The sequence below is a fragment of the Mustelus asterias genome, chromosome 9 (genome assembly GCF_964213995.1).
Source record: "Mustelus asterias chromosome 9, sMusAst1.hap1.1, whole genome shotgun sequence".
Taxonomy (NCBI): domain Eukaryota; kingdom Metazoa; phylum Chordata; class Chondrichthyes; order Carcharhiniformes; family Triakidae; genus Mustelus; species Mustelus asterias.
The window spans coordinates 108727871-108744867 of NC_135809.1; the positions used below are offsets into that span (position 1 = coordinate 108727871).

Here is a 16997-nt window from a genome sequence, read left to right on the forward strand (position 1 = left end):
GCTACATTTATCCTCTGCCCCCATTTTTCCCTCACGGCCTTGCAATTGGTTTTCTTTACAAATATATATACAATTCCCTTTTGAAAGTTCACATTGGATTTGCTTCTATCACCCTTCTATGAGCATACTCTCCTTATCTCACCACTGGTTATTTTGCCAATTATCTCGAACCTGTGTCCTTTAGTTAAGTATGCTATTGATAATTATCCACATCAATTTGAGAACGAGCCCTCAATTTTGAATATCTCTTTAACCATCTGTCACTAAGGAGAGCAATCCAAGCTTCTCTGTTCTCTCCACATAATTGAAATTCCTTCTCATTGGCATTCTTTTAGCAATCTCTTCTGCACCCTCTCCTAACTCCACTGTGATGGATGCAAGGTTCTTCCTAAAGTGTGGTGCCAGAACCGGTCATCATACTCCAGGTGAGGCTTTAATCAGTGACTTATAAAAAGGTTTAGCACATCTTCTTTCTCATACATTGAAGTATTACGGTTTAGCAAAATGTGAAGAAAGGCTTGGAACTTTTTGGGGGAAGGGGAGGATCAAAAGAAAGGAAAAAAATCACATCAGTCTCAACAACTCAGCTGCTGTGACACTCAAAGCAATTCACAACCTTGTGAACTGTTTACACTCACAACAATCAAGTCACAGGCAACTGGAAAATTTTGCCGGGTATGACATACCATTCTTTGCACCATTAGATGAATCACCACTATCTTTTGATTTGACCTGTGGATAAAGAACAAGACAATAATTCGTTTCAATGGTTGGGAAGAGATAGATGCACTTATTAAGATATGAAATGAAATGCAGGGGAAAAACTAAATCTTTAGGTTATAATAACGTTTCCCACTCCAAATCAGTGTGTTAGTTATCCTCTATTTTACTTAAACCCGAAAATTGTTTTGTTCAGGGGGACTAACCATTTCAACTTGGTAAACTTACATTTATACGGTAGCCACCTTTAAGAATAAATCCAAAAGGATTCCACAATTGGGGGACATGGTGGCCTTGTGGTATGTCACTGGATGAGTAATCCAGAGACCCGGAACAATGATCTGGGGACCGGGATTCAAATCTCACCACAGCAGATGGTGGAATTTGAGTTCAATGAAAATCTGCAATTAAAAATCTAATGATGATCATGAAACCATTGTTAATTGTATAAACCCAATGTCCTTCGGAGAAGAATATCGTTCCTGCATGCGATGCAAAATCCACAGCAATGCGATTGACTCTTAAATGCCCTCCGAAATGGAGGGCAACTAGAGTTGTTAGCCCAGTCAGTGACATCTACATTCCGTGGAATAATTTTTTTAAAATTGAGGATTAGACAGAGAGAGAGAGTGTGGTTGAAGGTATGTTTTAAGACAACATGGGAAGATGGTGGAGAAGGAGATCTAGAAAGATTGGCAGTTTCAGGAAGATGGCCTTCATGATTGAAGGCTCTGCCACTGATGGTAGCGTGAGGAATTAACAGGATAGAATTGATAATCAAACTCCTTCAGCTCTTGAGACTTGTTACTATCCTTTTACTTAGAAGACCATTTAAAAATTCAATTCTGTAACCCTGAACAGAAAATGTATAAAATTCTATAGCAGAGTCATGGAAACATTAACTGTGTTTTCTCTCCACAGGTGCTGCCAGACCTGCTGAGCTTATCCAGCATTTTCTGTTCTGATTTCAGGTTTCCAGCATCTGCAGTAGTTTAGTGAAGTTTTACAAAACTGAACTCCCATAAACAGCAAAAACCCAGTGAACAGAAATTTGAATATAGAGCAAACGTTTCAAAATTCAGATACTGCCTTTTGGAAAGTTAACATTTTAAAATATCAAAAATCATTTCATTTTCCTACTGCTATCTATTGCTCATGCTTTAAAAGTTCAAAGTTTAAATTTAAAGTTTATTTGTTAGTGTCACAAGTAGGCTTACATTAACACTCTAATGAAGTTACTGTGAAAATTCCCGAGTCGCCACACTCCTGCGCTTGTTCGGGTACACAGAGGGAGAATTTAGCATGGCCAATGCACCTAATCAGCATGTCTTTCAGACTGTGGGAGAAAACCGGAGCATCTGGAGGAACCCATGCAGACATGGGGAGAACGTGCAGACTCTGCACAGACAGACAGTCACCCAAGCTGGGAATTGAACCCGTTCCCTGACGCTGTGAGGCAGCAGTGCTAACCACTGTGCCACCATGCTGTGTCTAATGCATTTAGAATAATCTGAAAAATACTGTCCTTTGATAGTCCCCATGGGACATAACTGCAGCAATTAAATTGGCTGTAATACAATTAATTTTCATTCAAATTGAATCCAATATGGATTTAATTCCATGACATGTATTCTGAAAACTGAAAATGAAGCTACAAAGCCAATATTGTGTTCAAGGGTACCAGCTCCACAAAGCTAAAATAAGACTTCACACCAGGATTTCACTATGTTTATTCATAATCACTTATCATTTGAAATTAAAACGCTTAGCACTTGCCAGCAGAACAGCATTTGGTTTCACCAAAAAACAATCATTGGCCTTTAAACCTTTTGACAGTTTCTTCAGTAAGATCAAGGAGATCAAGCACAACTTGACTGCACCTCTTGTTACTACAGCCAACCCATTTGTATGGAGAATTCAATCAGTTGGCAGGAAGGCAACTTGATGTGACTAAAGAAAAAAAGCAGAGGGAGGAGAGCTCACTGATAGAGCAAATCGAGGACTTGGGATGAGTTTGAGGTATTGGGGACTGGAAGCCAAAATATGTTCACAAGGACAAAGATTGTTGAGCTTTTCAGGATTTGGTGCGTGGCATAGTATGGGCAGCATTGTGTAGGATGAGCTGAGAGAGTACTATAATAAAAATATGTGCAGGTTAGGTTGATTGGCCAGGTTAAAAATTGCCCCTTAGAATCCTGGGATGCGTAGGTTAGAGGGATTAGTGGGTAAATGTGTGGGGGTAGGGCCTGGGTGGGATTGTGGTCAGTGCAGACTCGATGGGCCGAGTGGCCTCCTTCTGCACTGTAGGGTTTCTATGATTTCTATGAAAATGAAGGAATGGGTGCAATGAGTGATGTTATAGGGTGGAAATCTGGTGTCTTTTTGCTGGTGGGTATATTGGGTGAGGATTGCAACTTAAGATCAGATAGGAGGCAGAAATTGCAAAAACGCCCAATCTTTGGTAGAGAAAAAAGTACCCAATAGTTTTTGGACCCATTTATATCATTTGTTTCAATGGTCACCACTGGCAATTTATACTCCAACTATTTACCTTTTGCTAGTTATTCTGTTCACAGGATCATAAAATGCCAAAGAGTCCACGCCGACACTCGAGAATCACCTAACCTATCTAATCCCGTTTACCAGTATTTGGCATATAGTCTTGAATGTTATGATGTGTAAAGTGCTGATCCAGATATTTTTGAAAAGGATGAGGCTGTCCGTCACTACCACCCTTCCAGGCAGCACATTCCAGACTGTCACCACCGTCTGGGTAAAAAATGTTTTTCTCATATCCCTCCTAAACCCCCTGCCCTCCACCTTGAACTTGTCCTCTCTTGACTGACCCTTCAACTGAGGGGAACCATTGCTCCCTATCCACTCGGTCCATGCTCCTCATGATCTAGTACACCTCAATCAGGTCACCCCTCAGTCTTCTCTGCTCCAACAAAAATAACCCAAGTCTATCCAACCTCTCTTCATAAATGTTCCATCCCAGGCAGCATCTGGTGAATTTCTCCCTCCAGTGCAATCACATGAATACAGGAGTTGGGACGTCTTGTTGAAGTTGTACAAGACATTGGTATGGCCACATTTGGAATACTGTGTACAGTTCTGGCCACCCTATTATAGAAAGGGTATTATTAAACTGGAAAGAGTGCAGAAAAGATTTACTAGGATGCTACTGGCACTTGATAGTTTGAGTTATAAAGAGAGGCTGAATATATTGGGACTTTCTTTCCACTGGAGCATAAGAGGCTTGGGATGATCTTATAGAGGTCTATAAAATAATGAGGGGCATAGATCAGCTAGATAGTCATCATCTTTTCCCAAACGTAGGGGAATCTAAAACTAGAGGGCATAGATTTAAGGTGAGAGAGCAGAGATACAAAAGGGTCCAGAGGGGCAATTTTTTCACAGAAGGTGATGAGTATCTGGAATAAGCTGCCAAAGGTAGTAGTAGAGGCAGGTACAATTTTGTCTTTTAAAATGTTTAGAAGAACAAAGAACAATACAGCACAGGAACAGACCCTTCGGCCCTCCAAGCCTGTGCCGCTCATGTGCCCACTAGACCATTCTTTTGTATCCCTCTATTCCCAGTCTGTTCATGTGGCTATCTAGATAAGTCTTAAACGATCCCAATGTGTCCGCCTCAATCACCTTGCTTGGCAGTGCATTCCAGGCCCCCACCACCCTGTGTAAAATACATCCCCCTGACATCTGTGTTGAACCTTGCCCCCCTCACCTTGAACCCGTGACCCCTTGTGTTCGTCACCTCCGACCTGGGAAAAAGCTTCCCACTGTTCATCCTATGCCCTTCATAATTTTATACACCTCTTAGGTCGCTCCTCATCCTCAGTCTTTCCAGGGAGAACAACCCCAGTTTACCCAATCTCTCCTCATAGCTAAGACCCTCCATACCAGGCAACATCCTGGTAAACCTTCTCTGCACTCTCTCTAAAGCCTCCACGTCCTTCTGGTAGTGTGGCGACTAGAACTGGATGCAGTATTCCAAATGTGGCCTAACCATCGTTCTATACAGCTGCAATATCATATGCCAACTTTTATATTCTATGCCCCGTCCAATAAAGGCAAGCATGCCGTATGTCTTCTTCACCACCCTCTCCACCTGTGCTGCCACCTTTAAGGATCTGTGGATTTGTACACCCAGGTCCCTCTGTGCTTATACTCCTGATGGTTCTGCCATTTATTGTATAGCTCCCCCCTTACATTAGATCTATCGAAATGCACCACTTCGCATTTATCTGGATTAAATGCCATCTGCCATTTCTCCACCCAATGTCCCAGCCTATCTATATCCTGCTGTATTCTCTGACAATGTTCATCACTATCCGCAACTCCAGCAATCTTCGTGTCGTCCGCAAACTTACTGATCACACCAGCTACATCTTCCTCCAAATCACATATATATATCACAAGTACAGAGCCCTGCAGAACACCACTAGTCACAGACCTCCAACCGGAAAAAGACCCCTCCACTGCTACCCTCTGTCTTCTATGGCTAAGCCAGTTCTCCACCCATTTAGCTAGCTCACCTTTTATCCCGTGAGATTTAACCTTTTGCATCAGCCTGCCATGAGGGACCTTGTCAAACGCTTTACTAAAATCCATATAGACGACATCCACGGCCCTTCCCTCGTCAATTGTTTTTGTCACCTCCTCAAAAAACTCAACCAAATTTGTCAGGCATGACCTCCCTCGTACAAAACCATGCTGTCTATCGCTAATGAGATTATTCAGTTCTAAATGCGTATATACCTTATCTCCAAGAATCTTCTCCAACAACTTCCCTACCACGGATGTCAAGCTCACCGGCCTATAATTACCTGGGTTATCCTTGCTACCCTTCTTAAATAACGGGACCACATTTGCTATCCTCCAATCCTCTGGGACCTCACCGGTGTCCAGTGAAGAGACAAAGATTTCTGTTAGAGGCCCAACAATTGCATCTCTCGCCTCCCTGAGGAGTCTAGGATAGATGCCATCCGGCCCTGGAGATTTGTCTGTCTTAATGTTTCTTAAAAAACCTAACACTTCCTCCCTTGTAATTGAGATTTTTTCTAACGGGTCAACACATCTCTGAGACACTCCCAGTCAACATGTCCCTCTCCTTTGTGAATACTGATGCAAAGTATTTGTTTAGGATCTCACCTACTTCCTTTGGTTCCAAGCATAATTCCCCTCCTTTGTCCCCGAGAGGTCAGATTCTTTCCCTAACAACCCTCTTGTTCCTAACATATGTATAAAATGCCTTAGGATTCTCCTTAATCCTGTCTGCCAAGGACATTTCGTAACCCCTTTTTGCCCTTCTAAGTCCCTGTTTGAGTTATTTTCTACTTTCTCTGTATTCCTCCAGTGCTCCATCTGTTTTTAGCTGCCTGGACCTCATGTATGCCTCTTTTTTCTTTTTGATTAGACCCACAATTTCACTGGTTATCCACAGCTCTCGAATCCTACCTTTCCTATCCTTCCTCTTTATAGGCTCATGCCTGTTTAGACAGTTACGTGGGTAAGATGGGTATAGCAGGATATGGGCCAAACGTGGGCATTTGGGACTTAGTGGTTAAAGGGGCGGCATGGACAAGTTGGGCCGAAAGGCCTGTTTCCATGCTGCAAACTTCTATGACTATGACATCCTTCCTGTAATGTGGCAACAAGAACTGCACTCACTACTCCAGTTGTGGCCTCAAAGTTCTATACAACTTCAACATGACTCCCCTGCTTTTGTAATCTATGCATCATGATGAAGGCCCATATGCCTTTTTCACCACCCCACTAACATGCCCTTCCACTTCAAGACCCATGGACAAACACATCAAGGTCCCTTTATTCCTCAGGAACTTCCTAGTGTCATGCCCCTCCTTCTAAAGTGTATCACCTCTCACTTTTCAGGTTTAAATTCCATCTGTCACTTATATGCCTGTTTGACCATCCTATTTATATCTTCCTTTAGCCCAAGAATCTCAATTCCACCTGGCCAACCTGTATCAATCACAAATTTACTAATCCTATCATCCACATAATCATCAATGGCATTTATATAAATGATGAATAATAGGGGAGCCAGTGCAGATCCCTGTGATAGGCCACTGGCTTCCAGTCACTAAAGCCACCTTCTGTCATCACCCTCTGTCTCCTACAACTGAGCCAATTTTGAATCCACTTGATCAAATTACCCTGTATCCCATGTGCACTTGCCTTCTTTACAAGTCTCCCACGTGGGACCTTGTCAAAGGCTTTGCTGAAATCCATATAGACTACATCAACTGTTCATATCCCGTTCATAATTTTAAAAACTCATGTGTTATTTGAAAATTTAAGTACAGAGAACAGCGAAATAAAAACAAAGTGTTGGAAAAACTCCGGAGGTTTGCCAGCAACTGTGGAGAGAGAAACAGAGTTCGGGTCCAATGTGACTTCTTCGGAAGTTTGGTAGAAGAGTCATATTGGGCTCAAACTGTTAACTCTGTTTCTCTCTCCACAGATGGTGCCAGACCCGCTGAGTTTTTCCAGTACTTTGTTTGTATTTCAGATTCCAGTATTCACAGTATATTGCTCTTATTGTAATACAGAGAACAATTTGTTGGAATGCAAAACATGGACATTCTTCAAACTACTGACCTTAAGCTAAAAATAGGTGACCAGCTTCAGGGAATAATGTGATTAACTATGTTTAGGGTAAGAGAGAGGATTCATAACTTCCTGTTATTAATTAGAAATCCATTTTTTGAAGGGCGACTGGGATTTATAAAGTGAAACATAAATGGCTTCCTTTTAGCATAAATCTTTCCCTTCTCAAATTAGCACCTGAGGGAATGTCCAATGAGTAATGAATTAGACCAACCATTACGTTCTCAAACATTTTCAATATGAATGGATTTTTTGTCACATTTGTATTTTACATGCACTGAATGGTGAAATATTTGTATTAATTATATCAATGGGATTGCATCTTCAATAAAGTTGCCAAATTGCAAATCCAATCAGCAGGGCAATCTCATCCACTTCACAAATGCTACGATCTTCATTGGTCAGATGATGCCAGTCCAGCAATATAATTCTCACCAATATTTTGTGTGCCATTGCACTTGAGTTTTATGGTCTTAGTTGCAGATTGTTACGGTTGATAAGCTCCACGTGAATTGATGGGGATGGATTTCAATGGTCAAGAACCACTGTATCATTTGACTACCAGAATAGGGATTACAAGCCAACAATTCTTTTTGGTGACCGGCAAAGAGGTTAAGGTTGAAAATATAATACACCACCTTGAGTGACACAGTAGTCACTTCAACTGAACCTATGAAGTTCTATTCAGTCTAAGCTCAATGATAAAAGAAGTGATAAAGGTGACCATTTTGAATCAGTGTGGACTGTGATTACAGGCCAAAATCAATGATGGTACTTTTGGAAAAAAAGCAGACTAATATGATCACCTGATTATAGAGAAACATTTGCCATCATATCTGATTAGACAAAGCATTATGCCAACGTGATAAAAACAGTTGTGCCAAGTACTGCCCAAGAAGCTTTGTCCTTTGGATCATTACTTGCTCACCCCCTTTCATGTGTAAAATATACTGTTCAAACAATGCCCTCACTTTATTCTTGGGCAAGAAATAGAAAACAAATCTAGCCAATCAATAATAAAAAAATAGCAGGAAACATCACTTTAAACATTTTAAACTACTAGGAAGATATCCTGCCTGCTACTGCAAACTTATTGTGGGAGAAAAAACATTTGCTGTTCAGTAGATTAGGAATTAATGCAAAAATCAATGATCTTACCTCAACAGTTTTACTTTTTGGCAGGTTAACAGCACGTTTTAGTTTTTTTACAGCATCAGTGACAGCCTTGGTCTCTGCACCATCCAGTGCACTGCAAATATCCTTTACAGACTGGATAATCTGCTCCACCATTTTGTACTGTTTCCCCTGGTTAAAATTAAACAGAACAGGAACATTGTACATACTTGCTCAGGCAAATAGTACATGCCACAAATATAAGCAATAATCTTAATTGAAAAAAATGTTAGGAGCTCCATTTTCACATTTTTATTCTAATATAATACAAAAGCTGTAACTGAAATGCTACACTGAAGTATTCCTTCTGCAAAAGTGTTAATATGGGATTAGCCATGCTGCTGAACTTGGCTGATTCTTTTTGTAAAGAAACATTGAAAAAAAAAATTTCAATATGCAGGAAAAAGGAACATTTGCATTTATAACGACACTTTCCATGGCTAGTGGATGTCTCAAAGCATTTTTTGAAAGATAGTCACTTCTATAATGTTGGAAACACTGCAACTAATTTGTGTGCAACTAACCTTGGGTGGCATAGTGGTTAGCACTGCTGCCTCACAGCACCAGTGACCCTGGTTCAATTCCAGCCTCAGGTGATTGTGCAAATTCCACGCATTCTCCCAGTGTCTGCTCCGGTTTCCTCCCACACTCCAAAGATGTGAGGGTTAGGTTGATTGTCTATGCTAAATTGCCCCTTAATGTCAGGGAGATTAGCAGGATAAATATGTGGGGTTACGGGGATAGGGCTTGGGTGGGATCGTCATCGGTGCAGGCTCGATGGGCCGAATTACCTCCTTCGGCACAGTGTGGATTCTACGATAATGATCAGATAATCTATTTTCCTTTTGTGATGTTGCTCAAAGGAAAAATATTGGCCAAGGCTGCTGCTCTCCTTCAAAATAGGGCCAAGGGATCTTTCACATCACTTTAGCAGGCAGAAGAGTCCATGGTTTTATGTCTCATCTGAAAGACTGCACCTCTGACAGTGCAATTCTTCCTCAGGACTGCACTGGAGTATCAACCTCAATATTCATGTTCGAACCCGAGTGGGACATGAACTCAGAATCTTATACATCAGAGGAGTGTGCTACCAACTGAGCCACAGCCAACACACATTTGCTTCCAAAAAGTATTCTCACTTTTGCATCACTATAGCAGACATGAACAGCAGTGACTGGAAATAAACTCTAGCCAGTTTTCCTTCATCTCAGAAGCCCCAGCAACTTAAAGTTGGAGGAGAAAGTTGACGATCTCTCACATCATTTGGGTAAGCACTAAGTACAATGATAACGAATCCTATATTACTTGCTTGAGGTTCACTACTGGGAGGTCACCCATGTTCAGATTCATACTGGAAAACCTCCACATCTTATGCAGGTCAGCTAACAAGGCCAGTGTTTACCTATTCCAAATTGGCCTTGTAAAGGTGGTGTTGAACAATCATCTTGAACCACTACAGTCTATATGTTGCCAACCCACTTTGGTAGGGAGGAAGTTAAAGGATTTTGACCCAATGAAAGAGCAAATGCTTTAGTTTCAAATCAGGACGGTGAGACTTGGGAGTGGACTTGCACATGATAGCCTCCCTGTGCATCAGCTAACTCTGGTCATTTTAGGTTTTAGGGGTTGTGGGTTTGGAAGATGCAACTGGGGAGGAAGTAAATGTTTAAAGGTGGTACATATGCCAATAAAGTATGCTGCGGTGTCCTGGATACTGCCACGATTCTTGGGTGTTGTTGGAACTGCACTAATCCAGGCAAGTGGAGAGTATTCCAATACACTCCCGGATTGTGCCTTGTAGAGGGTGGATGGGAAGAACTTCCGGGAGTCAGGTGGCAAATTGTTCACCACAGAATTAACAGCGTCTGATCTGCTCTTGCAGTCACAGTATTTATATAGCTGATCCAATTCAGCACCTGGTCAATGGTAACCCCCATTATGTGAAGCTGGGGTAATTCAGCTATGGTAATGTTATTCAATGTTAAGGGAAGAAGGATAGTTTCTCTCTAGCTGGAGATGATTATTACCTGGCAGGTGTGTGGCATGAATGCTACTCGTCACTTACCAGGTCAATCCAACCCTGAATACTGTCCAGGCATTGCCTCTTGCTGACATCGATCACTTCAGTAACTAAGGACTTGTCAAAACAGCAAACATTCCCACATCTGATCTTATGGAGGATGAAGCAGCTGAACATGTTTGGGTCTAGAACATTTCACAGAGGAACTCCTGTAGCAATACTATGGTGGATATCATTGTCTTCAATCAACTACCTGGATCCAGATACTTTGAAAAGTAGCCCATCTGAAGGAAATTACCAACTCAAGTTAACTTGAGAATATTTCTTCAGATATGATTCTCAAATGGAGAATATCAATTTATCATCAAGATCAGAGCACCCTTGACGCAAGAAATTCATTTTCTATTCTGGAATGGCTGTCAATTATAACAAGAGTGCTTTGTTATTGCTTCATGGGGAATGTAGAAAATACATTATTTTCTGTTCCAATCAATCAACTTAAGTCCCCCCCCATTCTTCTCTTCCATAAATATTGATAGAAACCACCTGTCACAGACCTCAGGCATGATTGTGCTCTTCAGATTGGTAATGCATGAAACATCCATGGCTCGAAGTATTTAATCACAGTTCTACTTTGACATGCAATGTCCAACCTTCTCAATGAGGTTTAGACATGCTCCATTTCTCATTCTATTTTTCTGAAATGCCACAGAAAGTCTTACTTCATTGCAAAATAATACTTACTTCTCTCTGAAGGCATGCCTTTGTACGGTTATGATAAACTTCCAAAAGCTCAGCAAGACATTGTCTAGACAAAAAAGCATATATTTATAAGTGGCCAAATCAAGGAAATAGTGGATACTAATTTAGATATGGAATGAAAATCTTACCTTTTAATAACTTCTTTGAAGGGTTTTTCCACCTGGCAGAGGTATTTCTCAAGATCAGTAGGTGTCTCATCATCGTCTGCCTGTTCATTGCATAGATTTGTGTGAATTCATTATTAATTTTCATCAAGACAGCTAATTACTGGTTCCATCCTCAAGATGGAAGAAACATTTACCAAATGTTTTCATGAACAAAATTGGCATCAACTGCGTATTTTATGCTCAAATTCCAATACTATTGTTGTCTGCGTCAATAAACAAAGCAGTAAAACATGCGCTTTTACTCTGGGATCCACTTGCCAATTTGGATACTATTTTGTTTTGCGATAAAATGAGCATGAAATAAGGATACAATCAAAAGGTTAAAAACTGGAGTGAATGAGAACAATTTACATGACCCAGCCCTGCCAAATTAAAATTTGTGGCAAATTGTGGGAAAGTGGACAAAACATTCAGCAGCATGACTGAACCAAGTACTGCAAATGCCAAACGTTCATTAAACCTATGAAGTTAAAATATAGTGCCGTGTACTGCAAGACCTTTCATTCAAAATGACTACACTAAATTGGCATGTGCAAGCTGACTTAAAAGGCTTATGCTGCTTTGGAATTCACAGAAGTTAATGGGTGCTCTGACGGCAAGAGGTTTAACAAAGACAGGGAGATCAAGGACATTTTGCTCAAATTAAAGACATTGTCGAAAAATGTGGCAGAAAATAGAGTTGGCTTAATTTCAAATACTTCAAAGAAAATTTTTTTTTGCATAATTTCAAAAAGATAAATCTTTGAAGAAAGGCTTATGATTTTGAAACATTTGCCGTCACCTTTTTTTTTGAGTAGTATGCATTTTAAGTGAAACGCAGGACAATAAAACTGTTCAACACTCAAAGATCCATGGTCAACTTCAAGAGCTATGAGATTACCCAGAACATCCATCGGTATATTTAGTGTAACTATTACTATTCTGCCCCAAGGAAATTTCTCAATTCCAAATTCAGAACAGACTCTGCCATAATAGTGACATATGCATTTTCCAAGCAGTCTATTTTATGAACCAAGTATATTGACGTTTTGGTGCTTAAATCCACTGACCATTTGAAACTTCTCAATTCATTATAAGCAAGCATTTTTGTTCCAGCTCATCTTACAACACTATAAAAAGTTGAAGCTAGTTCAACTCCAGAGTCTGTTACTCCAAAATCAAAATGCATGGTCCAAAGAAATGTATAACTGAACTGATAAATTGTGCTCACCGTGCGGGCTAAGGCTCTAGAAATTGTACTGTGGTTTAATAACTGTAGCTTGATCTCAGTGTCACATTTACGACAGTTCTGAATGTACTCGTGGCTTCCTAAGCAGTAGTTACTGTAATATATAAGAAACATCAGACACGTAAAATTACATTTCATGTTTTGTGAACTATCTAGAACTACATTTCTGAAGATAGAAACAGCTGCACATGCAATCTTAAAAGTAACAACTTGTATTTATATAGCACCTTTAAAAGTAATAAAAATATCCTGAAGTGCTTTATAGAGGCATTATATAACAAAATGACACCAAGTCACTTAAGTATTAAGAAGATGACCCAGTACCGGAGAGTCAGTGCAGACTCGATGGGCCGAATGGCCTCCTTCTGCATTGTGGAGATTCTATGATTCTAAAAGAGTATGCAGGCATAGAGGGAATGGACGACTACCAGGTAGTCAAGAAAAAATTAAATGTAGGTAGAGCAGGAGAAACCCAATTACTTCTCACTCTCCAACCAGTATAGAATTCTGAATATTGGTGAAAGTGATGCCCAATCTGAGAAGTATAGCCGGAACCAAGTCCATGGCACCATTACTGGCTCAGTGTAAAAGGGGTGGGGGAGGGTGTTGTGGGTAGGACAGTGTACCAAGATTGGAAGAGAAATAGCAGTAGGCGATTCAATAGTCCGGGGAACAGACAAGCATTTCTGCAGCTGCAAACATCAATCCATGATAATAGGTTGCCTCCCTGTTGGCAGGGTCAAGTATGTCACAAAGCAACCAGAGGAGGGAGAGTGAACAGTGGTTGTGGTCCAAATATAGGAAATTCACATGCAGGACTATAAAAGTAGTTATTTATGGATTGCTCCCATTACCACACCCAAGTAAGTATGAAATAGGAGGATAGAGAAGATGAAAGCGTGGCTGAAGTGATGGTGCAGGAGGGAGGGCTTTAGATTCTTGGGACACAGGGATTAGTTCTGGGGGAAGATGGGACCTGGTATGGGCCAGATAGGTTGCACTGATGGAGCCAAGAACAATTTCTATCTGGGACAATTTGTTAGTGCTACTGGGAAGAGTTTAAACTAACTTGACAGGGGTCAAAAAACCAGGAGGTAATACTAGAGAGAGGGATATCAAGGAGCAAAGAACATGGGGCGAGACAGATAGCACTGGAGTAGGAAATATTAAAGTGGGTTCAACATAAGAGGGAATAGATAAAGTTTAAATGATCATTACAGCGCATGTATGTGAATGTATGGATTGTGGTAAATAAGACTAGTGAGTTCCAGATGCAAATAGCCATATGCACATATTAAGTTGTGGCAACAGGGCTGGATATCAAATAATGCTGGATACAAATTGTTCACGAAAGATAGAAAAGGAAGGAGGGGTGTCAATATTGATTAAGGAGCACATTGCTATACTGGAGAGACAAGATGCCCTCGCGGAGTCAAGAACAGACCCAAGGAACAAAAAAAATACAATTACATTGCTTAAATGTAGTCCATCGGCCGCCAACTGGTGGGAAAGATCTGGGGAACAAATTTGCAAGAAAATTATAGGCCAGTGCAAGAATTAAAGAGCTGTTATAATGGGGGATTTAATTATCAGAATAGCGGCTGGGGAAAAGGGGACAAGGCTACCTAGAGTGTGTTCAGGAGAATTCTTTTCTTGCAGCAATAGGTTTCCAGTCCAATGAAAAAGGGTGCATTGCTCTCCTTGGTTCTTGGGAATGAGGTGGACCAATTGTCAGTAGGAGAACATATAAGGGACAGTGATCATTCTACCATAAGGTTTAGGTTGGCTATGGAAAAGGACAAGGAGAATCCAGACTAAGAATAGTTGACAGGGGCAAAGCCAATTTCAATGGGGCAAGTATAGATCTTAAAATGGAATCAAAGATTAGCAGGGAAAATTGTAACTGAACATTTGGCTACCCTTAAAGTATGTTCAAGGTCATGTTCTCTTCAAGGGGTAAGGTAGAGCAAACAAAATCAGAGCTCCTGGTATGAAAAGTGTTTATGACAGATGTCAGGTGGATAATAATGGAGAATCAGGCAGTATAAAAAATTCAGAAGGGAATTGAAATGGTAAATAAGAGAAGGAAATGGAAGATATCAGAAGACTGTCAGTTCTTCTAAAAAGGGTATCCAAAAGTCTTCAATAGGCACAAACAGGAATAGGTTAGCAAGAGACGACCAATTAGGGACCAAAAAAGGCATTTACACATGGAGACAGGAGTCATGGCTGAGGCATTAAGTGAATAATTTGCATCTGCCCATGTCATGGTGAAAGGGCAGTAGTTCAGGCAATAAGTGGGTTTAATACTGATAAAGAGGCATTTAATTGGTTGTCAGTACTTAAAGTTGATAGGGCACTTAGACCAGATGAAATGCATCTAAGGATGCTGAAGAAAGCAAGAATGGAAATGGCAGAGGAACTGGCCATAATTTTCCTTAAGACTCCGGTAGAAATTGCAAATAGTCCACCTTGTTCAAATAAAAGGTTTCAAGCTAAGCCCAGCAACTACCAGGTCAGTCAGTCTAACCTTGGTGCCGAAAAAAAAAACAGTAATCCAGGTCAAAGTGAATAGTCGCTTGGGCAAATGTGGGCTAGTTAAGGAAAACCAGCTTGGATTTGTTGAGTGCAAATTATGCTTACGTTTTTGATGACATAACAGAAAAAGTTGATGAGGGAAATACTCTTGATGCGGTGTACATGAACTTTCAAAAAGTGTTTGATAAAGTGTTGAACAGACCTATGTGCAAAATTAAAGCTCATGAAATAAAAGGGACATTAGCAACATGGATATGAAACTGGCTGAGCAACAGAAAGCAGAGGTGAATGGTTGTTTTTGACATATGGAACGTTTATAGCGGAGGTCCCTAGAGTAGGTGTTAACTCCCCTGCTCTTCATGTTAATAACCTAGACCTTGGACACAATGTCAAAATTTGCGGATTATATGAAACTTGGAAGTATTGCCACTCATAAGGAGGATAGTGCAGAATGTCCAAGGACATAGACAGGTTGGTGGAATGGGCACAGTGGCAGATGAAATTTAATACAGAGAAGTAATTCACTTCAGCAGGAAGAATCCAGAGAGACAATATAAAACAAAGGGTGCAATTCTGAAGGAAATGTAGGAGCAGAGGGACCTTGGTAAATTGAGCACAAGTCAGTGAAGGAGAGTTAATTATGCGTTCAGTATCCTTGGCTTTAATCAACAAGAACATAGAATACAAAAGGAATAAAGTTAATTTAAACTTGTAAAAGTCATTGGTTTGGCCTCTACTGAAGTATTACATCCAGTTCTGGGCATCAACTTTAGGAAGGATGTGAAGGCATTAGCACGAGTGCAGAAATGATTCACAAGACTCGTTCCAGGCATCAGGAACTTCAGTTATGTAGAAAGATGACAGAAGTTGGGACTGTTTTTGGAAAGAAAGTTCACAGAAGCTGGGATAGAGGTATTCAAAACCATAAAGGCTTTGTATGGAGTAGGCAGGGAGAAAAAGTTCCTGTGTGCAAGGATCAAGAACTGGAGGGCATAGATTTAAAGTAACTGGCAAAAGAAACAATGGAGACACGAGGAGAAACTAAAAAAAAAACACAATGGATTTTAAATATGAAGCATGACGCAGGCAGGGTCACTTGAGCCTTCAAGAGAGAATTGAATCATTGTTGGAAAAGAGATTTGGGGGAAAAGCAGGGTTGCGTCACTTTGTGAATTGCACCTTCAAAGGGCCAGCACAGACAAATGGGCTGAACAGCCTCCTTCTGTTTTGTAACCATTTTATGATTCTGGTCGATGAATAATATGGTTAAGGAGCTAGGATTTAAAGGACTGTCTTAAAAGGAGAAAAAGAGACAGGCTGGAAAAGGGGCGTAGGGAGGAATTACCAAGAACATGGAAGAAGGGATTGAAGGTACGACCACCAATTAGGGATACTCAGGGGACCGAAAGAAATGAGCACAGACAACTGATGATTTTGAAGTGACATCTGTAGTGGGATGGGGAAGAGGAAGGAGTTTACTATGATCACTGTCACATGTCATTTGTGACTTTCAGAAGCATGTTGGTATAATGTGACAGAAACAAACGCGATTGAAGGAATTTAAACACTGCCTTCTGGGAAAGATGGGCGTATATTTAGGAAGGACAATATTTTGTTATTAAACTGCAAGCTGTATCCATGCAGCTGCATCAGAGTTTAGCAGTTAAACAGCGATACAGAGTGTTTCAGGCATGAGCACTGCAATTTTTCATTATATTAATAATAAATCAAAAAGACT

General features: G+C 40.6%; 1 protein-coding gene across 1 annotated transcript in view; it reads right to left on the reverse strand.

Annotated features, from left to right (window-relative positions):
- Positions 1 to 16997, reverse strand: part of pik3c2a (phosphatidylinositol-4-phosphate 3-kinase, catalytic subunit type 2 alpha) — a 120788-nt gene that overhangs the window by 50929 nt on the left and 52862 nt on the right. The window contains exons 6-10 of the mRNA XM_078220761.1: positions 12704 to 12815; positions 11455 to 11534; positions 11309 to 11372; positions 8530 to 8676; positions 687 to 732 (exon numbers count right to left, since the gene is read on the reverse strand). Coding sequence (XP_078076887.1) covers positions 687 to 732; positions 8530 to 8676; positions 11309 to 11372; positions 11455 to 11534; positions 12704 to 12815 — 449 coding nt within the window. The remainder of the gene's footprint in view (positions 1 to 686; positions 733 to 8529; positions 8677 to 11308; positions 11373 to 11454; positions 11535 to 12703; positions 12816 to 16997) is intronic.